At 47.9% G+C, this 16092-nt stretch overlaps 1 protein-coding gene across 1 annotated transcript in view; it reads left to right on the top strand.

The window, feature by feature from the left end:
- Positions 1-16092, top strand: part of LOC129392709 (uncharacterized) — a 126515-nt gene that overhangs the window by 2852 nt on the left and 107571 nt on the right. Inside the window, 8 exon segments of the mRNA XM_055089741.1 lie at positions 1151-1345; positions 8059-8214; positions 8803-8987; positions 9905-10087; positions 11190-11281; positions 12604-12767; positions 14724-14883; positions 15114-15193. Coding sequence (XP_054945716.1) covers positions 1151-1345; positions 8059-8214; positions 8803-8987; positions 9905-10087; positions 11190-11281; positions 12604-12767; positions 14724-14883; positions 15114-15193 — 1215 coding nt within the window.

Here is a 16092-nt window from a genome sequence, read left to right as displayed (position 1 = left end):
CTTAGTGAATGAGACACAGGTCCCTGCCCTCATGGAACTCAGGATCTTGCAAGGGAGACACACAAATTAGTCTGAGTGTGACCTTGGAGTAGTGTGCTTGACACTCAGAGGAAGGAGTGATAAATTTGGCTGGGGGAGGGGAGGGGGAATGTGTGAAGGGAGTGATATGGGAATTTAGGGAAGGCTTCCCAGAGGTGGTGACATTTGAACCAGGGCTTAAAGAATCAGTAGGAATTCTTGCTTTGTGGCACTTGCCAAGTAGATCTGGAGCTTGATGACTTCCTAAGATTTTTTTAAAAAAATTTATTTATTTTATTTATTTATTTTTGGCTGCATTGGGTCTTTGTTGCTGCGTGTGGGCTTTCTCTAGTGGCGGCGAGCGGGGGCTACTCTTCCTTGCAGTGCATGGGCTTCTCACTGCGGTGGCTTCTCCTGCTGTGGAGCACGGGCTCTAGGCGCACGGGCTTCAGTAGTTGTGGCACACAGGCTCAGTAGTTATGGCTTGCGGGCTCCAGAGCGCAAGCTCAGTAGTTGTGGCGCACGGGCTTAGTTGCTCCGCAGCATGTGGGATCTTCCCGGACCAGGGCTCGAACCCGTGTCCCCTGCGTTGGCAGGCGGATTCTTAACCACTGTGCCACCAGGGAGGCCCGACTTCCTAAGATTGTACCTCTTGGCACTTGGGCCTGGATGGACCGTCTTTGTTGCTGCGTGTGGGCTTTCTCTAGTGGCGGCGAGCGGGGGCTACTCTTCCTTGCAGTGCATGGGCTTCTCACTGCGGTGGCTTCTCCTGCTGTGGAGCACGGGCTCTAGGCGCACGGGCTTCAGTAGTTGTGGCACACAGGCTCAGTAGTTATGGCTTGCGGGCTCCAGAGCGCAAGCTCAGTAGTTGTGGCGCACGGGCTTAGTTGCTCCGCAGCATGTGGGATCTTCCCGGACCAGGGCTCGAACCCGTGTCCCCTGCGTTGGCAGGCGGATTCTTAACCACTGTGCCACCAGGGAGGCCCGACTTCCTAAGATTGTACCTCTTGGCACTTGGGCCTGGATGGACCCTGGGGAGCCCAGGCCCCCCTGTTCAAGCTCCCAACCCCATAACTCTTGGTCAGCCTTGTGACTGGGTTACTCCTCCTGAGCCCCTGGCTTTCCTTCCTAGCTGGGGCTCCGGCTGGAAAATGCCGAGGAAATGGCCAGCAGGCTGTTTGGCCCAAAGTCATTCCGGGGGCAGGAAGAGGAGAGACAGGCCCAGGCGGAAAAGCCCTCAGAGCCGGGACCAGGGCCTACACCGCAGCCAGCCCACCCCGCCTGTCCAGGAGAAAGGTCCAGAAAGATGAGAGACCTGCAGCGGAAGGTAAGGGAAATGCCCAAGCCCACCTCACGCCCAATCCTCTACGCTGTCAGGTGTCACCTTGGGCTTTGGGTCTGGGGGACCCAGGTGTCCATGAACTCTGACCCTGCCCTCCCACCCCCTTACAGAAGCAAATTTCTTGTCCAGATCTCAGTAGTGAGCTGTATCACATACATAGAGAAATGCCCACCTCGTGTGTTTCCCCCAGTGGAACACATCTTTACAACCAGAGCCCAGACCCTCATCAGCTCCCCAGATACCCGCTTCGGTCCCCCTCTTCTGGTTTACCCACCCATACCCAAGGGTAACCACTGTTCTGACCCCTGAAAGCATCAATGAACTCTACTTTAAAATCAGCTTTGTTGAGGTATAATCGAACTACAATAAATGGTATGTGTTTAAAGTGTACAATTTGATAAGTTTTGACATATGTATATACTATGAAACCATCCCCAACTAAATCAACATATCCGTCACCCCCAAAGTTTTCTTCATGCTTCTTAATCCCTTCCTCCTGCCCCCTGTTGTGATAGGCTTTTTCTGTCAAAATAGATGTTTGCATTTTCTGGAATATTACATAAATGGAATCATGCAGCGTATACTTTTGTTTTTAAAGCATGTACGCCTTTTTGGCCTGACTTCCTTTATTCAGCGTAACTATTTTGAGATTCATCCATATTGTAAAGTATACTAATAGTTTATTTCTTCCTATGGCCGTGTAGTGGTTCATGGTATGGATGAACCACAGTCTGTTTATGTATTCACCTGTTGGTGGATATTTGTGTTATGTCCAGTTTTGGGCTGTTACAAGTAGGGCTGCTATGAACATTCGTATACAAGTCTTCATATAAATATATGTTTTCATGTCTCTTGGGTAAATATCTAAGGATGGGATGGCTTAGATCATATGGTAGTTGTATGTTTAATTGCTTAAGAGCTAGCTAAACTGTTTTGCAAAGTGGTTGTACCATTTTGTATTCCCACCAGCAGTGTATGAGAGTTTTAATTTTTGTACATCCTTGCCAACACTTGGTAGGATTAGACTTTTTAGTTTTTGCTATTCTAATAGTTTGTAGTAGTATCTTGGGGCTTTAAAGTACATTTTCCTAATGCTACTGATGGTGGGCATCTCTTAGGTGCTTATTTGTCATCCATTCCTCTTCGGTGAAGTGTACGTTCAAATATTTTGTCCTTTTTTAAAAATTCGGTTGACTTCTTATGACTGAGTTTTGAAAATTCCTGCTCTATTCTGAACACAAGGCCTGTATCAGATATGTGACTCGCAAATATTTTCTCCCAGTGTGTGGCATGGTCTTTTCATTCTCTTAACAGTATCTTTTTTTTTTTTTTTTCTCCATACGCGGGCCTCTCGTGGCCTCTCCCGTTGCGGAGCACAGGCTCCGGACGCGCAGGCTCAGCGGCCATGGCTCATGGGCCCAGCCACTCCGCGGCATGTGGGATCTTCCCGGACCGGGGCACGAACCCGTGTCCCCTGCATCGGCAGGCGGACTCTCAACCACTGCGCCATCAGGGGAGCCCTATCTATTTCTTTTATGCATAAAGTTTTGGGTGTTACATCTAAGAAATCTTTGCCTAATGCAATGTTACAGAGATCCTTGGGACCCTCTGGAGGTTTCCAGAGTTCTTTCTCTGTGTGGCTCTTTCCTCTCTTGTACTCTGCCCTGCAAAGTCCAGCTACCTTGGTCTCCCTGGACTCCCAGATCCTCAACCCTGAGAGTCTGTCATGCCCTGCTCTGTTCCCCTCCCTGCACCTCAGCCTGAGCTCTCTCCAGGCAGTAAGCTGGGGCTCACCTTGCTATTTCCCATCTCTTGGGTTCATTGTCTCACGTTACCTGATGTCTAATGTCTTGGGAACTTTTGTTTAATCTGTTTCATCTGAGTTTTGGGTTGCTGCACGTGGGAAGATAAATCCAGTCCTTGTTACTTAAATATGGTTGACAGCAGGGGTCACATCCAGCTTCTTTTGTGAACTTAATATAAATGGAATCATTCACCATGTACTCTTTAAAAAAATGAGGTGAAGTTCACATAACATAAAATTAACTATTTTAAAGTATACAATTCAGTGACATGTAGTATATTCACAATGTTGTACAACCACCACCTCTGTCTAGTTCCAAACATTTTCATCACCCCAAGGAGACCCCACACTCATTAGTGGTCACGCCCCATTCCCTCATTTCCCAGCCCCTGGCAACCACTAATGTGCTTTCTGTCTCTATAGATCTATCTATTCTGGACATTTCATATAAATAGAATCATACAATATGTGGCCTTTTGTGTCTGGCTTCTTTCACTGAGCACGTTTTTAAGGTTCATTTGTATTGTAGCATGTATCAGTACTTCATTCCTTTCTTTTTTCTATTGCACAAATAGCTTTTTTATTGAAGTATAGTTGATTATAATGTTGTGATAGTTTCCGGTGTACAGCAAAGTGATTCAGTTATATATATACATGCATTTATGTATACACACATACGTATATGTATACATACATACACGTATGTATATATACACATATATGTATATATACTTACATAACTGAATATATACACACACATATATGCTTTTTCAGATTCTTTTCCATTATAGGTTATTACAAGATATTGACTATAGTTCCCTGTGCTATACAGTCGGTCCTTGTTATTTATCTATTTTATATATAGTAGTGTGTATATGTTAATCCCAAACTCCTAATTTATCCCTCCCCAACCCCTTTTCCCCTGTGGTAACCATAAATTTGTTTTCTATATCTGAGTCTGTTTCTGTTTTGTAAATAAGTTCATTTATATCATTTGTTTTAGATTCCACATATAAGTGATAGCATATGATATTTGTCTTTCTCTCTCTGACTTCACTTAGTATGATAATCTCTAGGTCCCTCCACATTGCTGCAAATGGCATTATTTCATTCTTTTTTATGGCTGAGTAGTATTCCATTGTGTATATATACCACATCTTCTTTATCCATTCATCTCTCAATGGACACTTATGTTGCTTCCATGTCTTAGCTATTGTGAATAATGCTGCTATAAACATTGAGGTGCATGTATCTTTTTGAATTATGGTTTTCTCTGGATATATGCCCAGGAGTGGGATTGCTGGATCATATGGTAGTTCTATTTTTAGTTTTTTAAGGACACTTCATACTGTTCTCCATAGTGGCTATACCAATTTACACTCCCACATACAGTGTAGGAGGGTTCCCTTTTCTCCACACCCTCTCCAGCATTTGTTATCTGTAGACTTTTTAATGATGGCCATTCTGACTTGTGTGAGGTGGTACCTCATTGTAGTTTTGATTTACATTTCTCTAATAATTAGCAATATTGAGCATTTTTTCATGTGCATCTTGGCCATCTGTATGTCTTCTTTGGGGAAATGTCTATTTAGGTCTTCTGCCCATTTTTTGATTGGGTTGTTTATTTTTTTGATATTGAGCTATATGAGCTGTTTATATATTTTGAAAATTAATCCCTTGTCCGTTGTATCATTTGCAAGTATTTTCTCCCAGTCCGTAGGCTGTCTTTTTGTTTTGTTTATGGTTTCTTTTTTTTTTTTAACATCTTTATTGGAGTATAATTGCTTTACAATGGTGTGTTAGTTTCTGCTTTATAACAAAGTGAATCAGTTATACATGTACATATGTTCCCATATCTCTTCCCTCTTGCGTCTCCCTCCCTCCCACCCTCCCTATCCCACCCCTCTAGGTGGTCACAAAGCACCGAGCTGATTTTTGCTATGCAAAAGCTTATGAGTTTGGTTAGGTCCCGTTTGTTTATTTTTGCTTTTATTTCTTTTGCCTTGGGAGATTGACCTAAGAAAACATTGCTACGATTTATGTCAGAGAATGTTTGCCTATATTCTCTTCTAGGAGTTTTATGGTGTCAAGTCTTATGTTTAAGTCTTTAAGGCATTTTGAGTTTATTTTTGTGTGTGGTGAGAGGGTGTGTTCTAACTTCATTGATTTACATGCGGCTGTCCAGCTTTCCCATCACCACTTGCTGAAGAGACTGTCTTTTCTCCATTGTATGTTCTTGCCTACTTTGTTATAGGTTGATTGACTGTAGGTGTGTGGGTTTATTTCTGGGCTCTCTATTCTGTTCTATTGATCTATATGTCTGTTTTGGTGCTTCATTCCTTCTTAAGGCTGGATAGCATTGCATTGTATGGACGGACCACGTTTTGTGTGTCCCTTCATCCGCCGATGGACTTTTGGTTTGTTTCCATCTTGTGACGATTGTGAATAATGCTGCTCACCTCCTCTTTTTTGTGTCTGACTTCTTTTGCTTAAAGTGTGTTCGTGAGATCCATCTATGTTGCTGTGTGCTTACAGCTCGTTCATTCTCCTTGCTGTGTAGCATTCCATGGTGTGAATATAACACAGTTTCTCTATCCATTTACTTTTGGTGGGCTTTTGGGTAGTTTCCAGTTTCTGGCTTATTACGGGTAGTACAGTGAACATTTTGTGCATGTCTCTTTGGTGAATATATGTGCACATTTCTGTCCAGTGTGTACCTAGCAGTGGAATTGCTAGGGTGTGTGTGTGCTTTCCCTGGTTTCCCACTTCATATTGTTACTTGAGTATTTTCTTACTGAAAACTCATTGTACGCATACATTTTCACACCCATTCTGTGGGTGGGGATCTCACTTTACATAACCATTGCCCCAACAATAGACATTGAGATTGTTAGCATCTTTTTGCTCTTATAAATGTCATTTCCACATACATCTGGGGGTAATCAAGGTGGTGGCTGGGGCATTTGTTCAAACGTTAACACGTTTACTAACCACCAACCGTGACCCCAGGGCCCAGGAACACAAAGATGATCAGGACGTGGTCCCTACCATCCAAAGCCTCTTGGACTAGATCTGGGGCCAGCAAGTAACTTGAATAAGGGCAGTGGGCTGGATATAAATGTTTTTTCTTAGAATCCACAGTCCCTTTGGTCTGTTGTTTTCTCCCTTGTGATAGACTCACATCCCAAGATATATTTTGCACAAGCACAGTGACGAATGGCAGCAGTCCTTGGCCTGAGTGTTGGAGAGACAGCAGGGAATGGTGGGGAGTATAGCAGTCAGGCATGTAGCACAGGCCTCAGCTCAGAGTGGCAGCCACTGCTCAGCTCTGAACACTTGTTGCCCCTTGTTGTGAGTGCGGGCTGGGAGGGAGGGGGAGACAGGCCAATATTTCTCTTTTTCGAGACGCTGGCTATGTGGATTTTATAGAAAATCTCCCAATTTTTAAATATTAGAAATAAATTTAAAAATACACACTGCATGAAAAATAAAGACCAAGAAACTGTCACAGACCAGGGCAGACTGAAGAGACATGACACAACACTAAATGCCATGTGGCACCTGGATTGGATCCTGGCATAGAAAGAGGATGGAATGGAAAAAGAGGTGAAATCCGATAAAGTCCAGAGTTTAGTAAATAACATGCCGGTGTTGATTTCTTAGTTTTCACCGTGTTTCCTGGTCATGTAAGATGTTAACAATGGAGGAAACAGGGTGACGGGTCCATGGGAGCTCTCGGTACTATCTTTGCAACTTCAAAAAATATTTTCTTATTGGAGTAGAGTTGATTTACAATGTTGTGTTAGTTTCAGGTATACAGCAAAGGGACTCAGTTATAACTATACCTATATCCACCCTTTATTAGATTTTTTTTCCCTTATAGGTCATTACAGAATAGTGGGTAGAGTTCCCTGTGCTGCACAGTAGGTCCTTATTAGTTATATCTATTTTAGATATAGTAGTGTGTATATGTCAGTCCCAATCTCCCCATTTATCCCTGCCTTCCCTATCCCCCCTGGTAGCTATAAGATTGTTTTCTACGTCTGTAACTCATTTCTGTTTTGTAAATAAGTTCATTTTTATTATTTGTTTAGATTCCACCTATAAGCAAATCATATGATATTTGTCTTTCTCTGTCTGACTTACTTCACTCAGTATGACAATCTCTAGGTCCATCCATGTTGCTGCAAATGGCATTATTTTGTTCTTTTTATGGCTGAGTAATATTCCACTGTATATATGTACCACATCTCCTTTAGCCATTCATCTGTCAATGGACATTTAGGTTGCTTCCATGACCTGGCTATTGTAAACAGTGCTGCAGTGAACATTGGGGGGGCATGTGTCTTTTTGAATTATGGTTTTCTCTGGATATATGCCCAGGAGTGGGATTGCTGGATCATATGGTAGTTCTATTTTTAGTTTTTTAAGGAACCTCCATACTATTCTCCGTAGTGCTGTATCAGTTTACATTCCCACCAACAGTGCAGGAGGATTCCCTTTTCTCCACACCCTCTCCAGCATTTATTGTTTGTAGATTTTTTTCATGATGGCCATTCTGACAGACGTGAGGTGATACCTCTTTGTAGTTTTGATTTGCATTTCTCTAATAATTAGTGATGTTGAGCATCTTTTCATGTGCTTTTTGGCCATCTGTATGTCTTCTCTGGGGAAGTAACTTTTCTGTATGTCGAAAATTATTCCAAAATAAAGTTTGCTAAAATTGGGTAGACTGTGCAGGTCCAAGAAAACACATCTGCAGGTTCTGCCTCTGGGCCATGAGTTTTGCAAGCCCTGTTCTGGACCCCACAAGCCCTTGACTTTTCTCTCCAGGTGCCCCTTCCCCCTCCCAAAGTCCAGGTACCTTGCCCGGCTAAACTGTTCCTGGTCACAGGTGGCCCAGAGGCATCGGGAGCGGCGGGCGCTGCAGTGTATGCTGAGCATGAAGGTGTTTGGGCACGAGCTGAGCTTTGTGAACTGCAGGGCGATGGGGAGTCATGTGACACGCCAGTCCCTGAACTTGGCCGAGCTTGCTGTCAAGCTCCTGAAGGTACCTCAGGCTGGGCTCGGCCCCTCCCTGCCCTCTGGTCCGAAAATGTTTCCTTTGACGCTTTGGGGAAACACTAAAGTACTTTCAGACTTAAGAGCATGGAATTTAGAGCCAGACTGCCCAAGTTCAAAAACTGGCTGCACCACTTACCACCTTGGGCATGTTGCTGAACTTGCCACGGCCTCAGATTCTTTATCTGTGAAATGGGAATGATAGAATAGTAATAGTATAATAATATCTACTTCATAGAGCTGTTGAATCAAGTGACTTAATGCAGTAAAAATGCAACAACACGTTTAGAGTATGCCTGGCACATACTAAGTGCTCTGTACCACAGGCAGGGCCCACACCCCTCCTTACCTGGCTGACCCTGGATGCTTGACCTCTGACCATGTCCCTCGGTAAATTATCTTGGTTCAAACCCCAGCTCTTCCTGTTTCTAGCTACATGGGCTCGGCCGGGTTATTTTATGTTTGTGGGCTCTGTTTTCTCATCTGGAAACTGGAGACCATGATAAGGTCCCCTCTGAGGGCTGTGTGAGGGGGAAGTGGGGCTGTCACATGCACTGTTACGGTTCTCTGACTGCAGGGGCAGGAAGTGCAGGTGAACCGAAGGCTGAACCTGGCCATGGAGGAGCTCACTTTTCCCACCATGTCTGGACTCCTAGCCCGGCTGACCCTAAACGCCTCAGCTGCCATCAGCATCCAGGTCGGAGGGACAGCCAACTTCCAGCAGCGCTCGGATTTCTCTGTGAATGGTTCTGTCAAGCCCAGGTAGCTGGTTCCTCAGAGCTGGGGGAGGTGGGTGGGTGGGGGCCTGCCCCTGCAGAGAGCTGGGGCATCAGCATGGGCTGGAGGGGAGCCCTGCTCTTCTGACCACCTGTTATATCAGCTACTGTTGATGGGGTGTTTTTTGTGCCAAGAGACTTTGAGGAGAACCTGGGCGGCTACACCCACTTTACAGGTGAGAAGACTGAGGCCTGGCAAGGTGAGGTTCCATGCCCGAGGTGGCACAGCAGTGTGAGGCAGCTGGGGTTCGTCTCGTGCCACAGCTCCACTCTTCCCTCTGCCTCTGAGGGGAGGGGAGATGGGAGAGAGGGAAAAGCATTTAAGGCACATGGGCTCTGAGCCCACTGAACCCACATGGCCACTCACGAGGTGGACACTTTCCTTCTTCCCACTAAGGGTTGAGGAAACTGAGACTCAGGATGAGTGCACAGCTGACCCAGGGCCACATGGCACAAAGGGTTTTGAGCAGAATTTGACAATGCTCACCTTCCCAGGCCTGCTGGGCGACTGTCCCAGCCACTAAGCCGACCTGTCCTTGGTTTCTGGGTCTGACGTGGGGTATGTGGGTGTCCTGTGCTGGCTGCTCTTTGGCATGGAGACCCTGGGTTTGGGCTCCGTCAGCTGGGGCTCCAGAACTGGCTGTTCCATGTCCCAGCTGTGGGACCCACACAGCTGGTGTCACCTCTCTGAGCCTCGGTTTCCCCATCTGTAAAATGAGACTAGTGATGGAGAGGATTCGATGGCGAAGTGTAGAGTGCTTGGCACACACGGAGTACATGGTCAGTGGTGTCCATGGTGGAGGGGCTGCCCTGGCTCAGGACCACGGAGAGCAGCCGGGTGGGTTGGTGCTGGCTTTGCCGTTGCCTGGGGCTTCAGGATGCAGTTGTGTGCCTCTTCCTCAGCGCCCTGCTCCAGATCTCGGCGCAGATGGGCACAGTGGGCAGCCTGGGGCAGGCTGGGCTGAGGTGGGTGACCGGCATCCGTGGCACCGCCAGCCTGGATGGAGGGATCCAGGCGAAGAAGGGCCAGAACCTCAGGGTGCGTCTGAACACACCCGAGGAGGCTGTGGAGCTGCTCCGCTTCAGGTGGGTTCCCACACCTGGGGAGGGAGCCCGTGAGTGCACCTGTGTGCGAGCCAGGGTGGGCACAGGTGTTGGGTGCATGTGTCTGTGAGAGTGTGTGCACTATCGCCTTGCGTGTGCACCTGTGTCTGACCGCGTGTATCTGTGAGTGTGTGCGCCTAAGGATGTGCCTGTGAGTCTGTGCCTGTGAGTCTGTGTGTCTGTGGGCGTGTTTATGAGAGTGTGCGCATGTCAGTGAGTGGGGTATACGCGGGCGTGCTTGTGTGTGCACGTGTGTCAAGGAGGGGTGGGTGCGTCTGTGACAGGGACTGAGGGCAGCCTAGAGGAGGGGATTCCCACACTCCTCAGCAATTTACGGGGGTCCCCCCTGGGGCCTGCTTGTCCCCAGCCCCCTGGAGAGGTGACACTTGGAGAACAGTGATTTCCACAGTGACTGCCCCCACCTCCACCTGCCTCCTTCCCGGTGTCCCACCCTTGCTGGAGGCACTGCTGCCCTCCTGACCCTCTCCCGGCAGCAGCCAGTGGTGTCCTTTAAAAGGTCAGTTAAGTCCTATCATGCTCTCCCCTCCCCTGTTTAAAATCCCTTGCTTGCTTCTAGGATAACCCAGCTCTACATGATTCTCCTGCCCGATGGAGGCCCTGCCCACCCCCCTCACCTGTCTCCTGTCACTACTTCCTGCCCCTCACTCCCCCCTTCCATTCTGACCCCCTCTCACCACCCTTTTTTCTGTGCTCCCAAAGAGCCCCCTTTTCTCCCACCCGAGGGCCTTTGCACCTGCTGTTCCCTTTGTTTGGAGTGCTGGCTCCTTCTCATCCTTTGATTCTCTGACCGAATGTTACCCCTACAGAGAGTCCTTTCCAAACCCTGAGCTGAAGAACGTCCTGCTGTGTCCCCAAGGCAGACCCTATGCCCATGCCATGCCCCATTTTAGGTTTTTCATAGTGCTTGTCACCCTCTGTGTTCATGGAGTGTCTCCCCCACCAGTGTGCAGACTCCCCAAAGGCCTGTCCTGTTGATAGTGGGATTTGCCCCAGTGCCTCGCCCTGGTGGCTTTATGGTTGAATGAAAACAACTCGCCTGGCACTTTCCTCCTTTCCCACCCAGCTCTCAGCTGTTTCTCATCGCTGGGGATGGCATGAGGAGCCTCAGTCACGCTCACATCCCTTCTGAGGCCCAATCCTGTACCGACGAGGAAGGTAGGTTGCCAGCAGGGCCTCCGTGTCATTGTCCCAAGATGGTTGTCCTGGGGGCTGAGGGGTAAGATGCCAGATCCAAATTCCAGAGTTACTCTTCTGCCCTAAAAGTACTTATGCCCCTTAACTCAATGATGCTGCTTCTAGAACTCTACCTTGTGAAAATAAACCAGAATCATTTAAAAATGCCCTGTGCCCAAAGATGTTTGTTGCATCATTATTTACAGAGCAAAAAATAGGCAGCAACTCAAATATCCAACAGTAGGCGAATGGCTTATTATAAGGGCCTTTGAGCTAAGAATAGACTTTTACATTTCCAAATGCAGAAAAATAATCAAAAGGACTATTTCATAACATGAGAAATTTGTGACATTCCTGTTTCGGTGTCCATAAGTGAAGTTTTATTGGTGCAGAGCCACGCCTGTTGCCTGTGGCTTTTCTTCAGCAACAGCAGAGTTGAGTAACAGGCTGTGTGACCCGCAAAACCTCAAATATTTACTATCTGGCCATTTACAGAAAACGTTTGCCAGCTCCTGGTTTAGTAAAGTACCGAGATATCCCATAACTTTTAAGCTCTGTAATGAAGGGCATATTTTAATAGCATGATAAAATTTTTTGATAATAGCATCAGGTGAAAGGCAACAAAATTGAAAACAGAGGGGAAGGAGGTATACCAAACAGTCACAGATCCTGCAGTCATGTTGGGGCTGAGGTGGGGGAGGGGCCTACGTAAATGATTTCTTTAGGCTAAATTCTGTCCTAAATGCTTGCTGAGCTGTTAATCCTCACAGCTACACCATGGGGCTGGAACTGTTATCACTCCCAGCTGACAGATGAGAAACACTAGAGCACAGAGATGTTAAGTAACTTGTCCAAGGTCACACAGCTGGGAAGTGGCAGAACTGGAATGTGGATCCAGGCATTCTTGCTCCAGAGCCTGTGTCCTACACAGTATGGCCTGACACTCTGATAGTCTACACCAGGGGTCCTCAACTGGGGACAATTTTTGGCCCCTCAGGGGACATTTGGCGATGTTTGGAGACATTTTTGGGTGTCATCCTGGTGCGGGAGGTGCTACCAGTATCTAGTGGGTTGAGTCCAGGGCAGCTTCCCACAACAAGAAATTATCCAGGCCAGTGTGTCGATAGTGCCAAGGCTGAGAAACCCTGGTCTACACAGTACGGCCTCATACAATTAACGTCTACACAATACTGTTTCTCAAAAGAATGTAGAGACGCTCCTTCTTTGCTGATGGGAGCATCCATGGCCCTGCCTCGAGCCCTCTGGCTCTCCACTGACCATGCTGCCTGCTCCCTTTCTCACAGCGTCCCGCACTTGGGGCTGGCAGCTGTGCACTGAAGTGAGCTGGCCTCCAGCAGGGCAGCCGTACCTGCTCTCGGTGCCTGTGTTTGCGGCTGTGATGCTGAAGAAGCAGGACCGGGGGCTCCAACACTATCTGCTGGAAGCTGCCTATACCCTCCACCCCCCGGTAGGCCCTACGGAATGGCTTCTCCTTTCCCAGCCAGGTTCTGGGTCTCCCTAGGTCTTCTACTCAGGCCTCAGCCTTGGGGATCACTCATAAAGACTTGGGCCTCCTCCCTGGAGCCGGACCAGCTGGGCTGGTCCTGCTGTAGTCTCCCTCCTGCCTCAGGACCCTTGCACATGCTGATCCTCTGTCCCTGGCTTGATGACTTGTAACTCTGAATCAATCTTCAGAGTTCAGTTTAGGGGGGTCACCTCAGTGAAGCCTGCCCTGATTACCCCGAAGTGGTCATATTCCCTTGTTATGCGCTCTAGTAGGATCATGTTCCTTCCCTTTAGATCACATTTGTGTTCATTACTGAAACCAGTTGGTTAAGATCTGTCTTCCCCACTAGTCACTCAGTTCTTGGGAACAGATCCAGTGTCTGTTTTTCTCACCCCTGTGTTCCCAGCACCTGGCACAGAATGGGCACTCAGCAGCCCCCTATCTGATTTCCCAGTTCCTGCTCTTGTCTCCTTACCATATGTTCTCCACCAGCAGCCAGATAAACCTTCCAAAATCCCCAAAGGACTGTGTCCCTCCCCTGCTCAGAACTCTCCAATGGCTCCTATTCCTCTCAGAGTAGGACCCACTTGCCCTGACCAATAGGCTTTCAGTGATCCAGCCATGCCGGCGCCTCCTCCCCATCTCCCCAAATGTTTACCAGGCTCACCGCTCTCCAGACACACTGACCTCCTTTTTATTAAATGCCAAGTGCATTGCTGCCCCAGGGCCTTTGCACTGGCTGTTTCCTCTGCCTGGAACAGTCTTTCCCAGACATCCACTCGACTCCTTCTCTTGCTTCCTTCAAGTCTCATCAAACGCCCCCTCCTCAGAGACAGCTTCCCTCCCTGACCACCCAGTCCAGAACAATGACCCTGTTAGGGCCCCTGACCCTCTGAGTTTGTCAGCAGAGCGCTCACCACCGCCAGCTGCTGTCTTACCTACTTCTGTGTCTGGAGGTCCTGTGCCTCCCCCTCTAGAATGTAGGTGCCAAGAGGGCGGGACTTTGTGTCTAACAGTTGCATTCCCCATGCCTGCAACTGTGCCTCACACACAGTAGTCAACATTTATTGGTACTAAATGAATGACGATGATGCAGGGTTATTTTTTTTTTAATTAATTGATTTATTTTTATTTATTTTTGGCTACATTGGGTCTTCTTTGCAGTACGTAGGCTGCTCATTGTGGCTTCTCTTATTGCGGAGCACAGGCTCTAGCCCGGACCAGACCTCGAACTCGTGTCCCCTGCATTGGCAGGCAGATTCTTAACCACTGCACCACCAGGGAAGTCCCTGATGCATGTTTTTAAAGGGGACCCGTGTCTTAGGCTGTGTTTTCCCAGAAGCAGACTGGAGCCAAGGATTTGGGTAAAAGTGTGGATGAAGAAAAGACTCCAGGAGGACCCAGGAAGAGGGTGGAGAAAATAGGGTAGGGGAGGGAAGAAGCTGAGCAGGAGTGATGGCAGGTGCGGTGGCAGCCTCAGCATGATCCCTGGGCAGCCCTGGAGCAGGAGTTACGTCTCAGAGTTTGGTCCCCTTGAGGCTAAGGAGCCGGGATGTTTTTCACTCCTGTGCCGGAGGGCAATGCTCTGGAGGTCCCAGGTGCCAGGGGTTAAGAGCAAAGTGCACAGAAGCTGGGAGATGAGCATGCTGAGCTGGTCAAGGGGTTCAAGGGGATCTGGGCAGGGTGCCGATGGTGTGCGATAAGCCTCCTTCCCTGGCTGTTTGCTGAACAAACTGAGATCCTGTCCCTGTGGTCCTGAGTTGTCCTGTAGGACTCTCCTCCAGGATACGGATCCTCAAATTCCTGGTTTGGGGGTTCTTATCTGGCGAGGACAAGGATGAGCGTAAGAACTCAAGTTTTTGAAGGTGGGGGGGCCTGGATGGTTTCTTGATCTTGAGGACTCTGCTGTGTTTCCAGAAGGACTGCTGGCTCCCTCAAGAAGCCTCAGCCCACATCTTCATGGGCACGCCCAGGTCGGAAGTGCCCAGGGACGTCGGGGTGGATGTCAGCTACAGCTGGCCCCAGAGGAAGTTCCGGCTCAAGCTTCTCCATCCCAAGAAGAAAATTGAGCTGGATGGTAATGACAGTGCACCTCCCCTTCACCGTGCCCTCGGCCATGTGCCAGATGCAGCCCACTCGCTGTGGATTCCTCAGCCACCTTCTGAGGTCGGCACTAAATATAGCCGTTTTATGGGCGAGGAGCCACAGGCTCAGAGATTAGGAAACCAGCAGGACATCCCCTGGTGAACACAGGGGCGGATCCAGGATGTTGAACCCTGGTCTCTAAACTCTTGTTTTGTCTCCCAGGAAAGATTGACACTCTGCAAAGTGCCTGCACGGGTCACCTGGAACTGATACTGGATGACAGGGACGTCTACTACATCAAGGTTTGTCCCTTGTCCTCAGCCCACCGGTGTTAGCTCCTGCCACCTCCCTGGGCATTTCAAGCCCCAGTCCCTGCTTACTCATCACCACCTCCTTTGGTGTTTTAGCTGTTCTTCTCCTTCCACCTACCAGTAATGTCTGTGACTTCTTGTTACCCGGAAGAGTACGAAGAAGAAAAAAATGAGCTCAAATCTCACCACTATTGATGTCATAAATTGCTAATATTAGTAACACAGGAGCATGCTTTAAAAAATTCAGAGTAGAGAAAGGTATAAAAAGGTAAGTGAAAGAGTGCCACTCCCCCAAATTTCCAGAAGAACTGTCAATGCACACACCAAGAAATCTGTATGAGTTCCCCAGGGCTGCCTTAACAAAGTGCCCCACATTTGGGGGTGCTTAAACAATGGAAACTTTTCCCTCGCAGTTCTGGAGGCTGGAAGTTCAAAATCAAGGTGTTGGCAGGGTTGGTTCCTTCTAAGGGCTGTGAGGGAGAATCTAGTCCATGCTTCTCTCTCAGTTTTTAGTAGCCTCCGGCATTTCTTGGCTTGTAGATGGCTGTCTTCTCCCTGTATCTCCACATTGCCTTCTGTAGGTATCTGTGTCCAAATTTCTCTTTTTGTAAGTTTACCAGTCACGCTGGATTAGGGCCCATCCTGATGACCTCATTGGATCATCTGCAGAGTCCCTTTTTCCAAGTGACGTCACATTCACAGGTCCTGGGGGTTAGGACCTCAACATCTTTTGAGGCGGAGCACAGTTCAACCCATAATACTGTAGATTTTTAAAACCTTTTAGTTTTGTTTTTGTTTTATATGAAAGGATCACATCCTATTCTTTGCATGTTGCTTTTTTTTTTTTTTTTTTTTCGGTATGCGGGCCTCTCGCTGTTGTGGCCTCTCCC

Source organism: Physeter macrocephalus, chromosome 14 (genome assembly GCF_002837175.3).
Source record: "Physeter macrocephalus isolate SW-GA chromosome 14, ASM283717v5, whole genome shotgun sequence".
NCBI classification, from domain to species: domain Eukaryota; kingdom Metazoa; phylum Chordata; class Mammalia; order Artiodactyla; family Physeteridae; genus Physeter; species Physeter macrocephalus.
The sequence above is the reverse complement of the archived record's forward strand: the minus strand, read 5'-3'. Positions and strand labels throughout refer to the sequence as shown.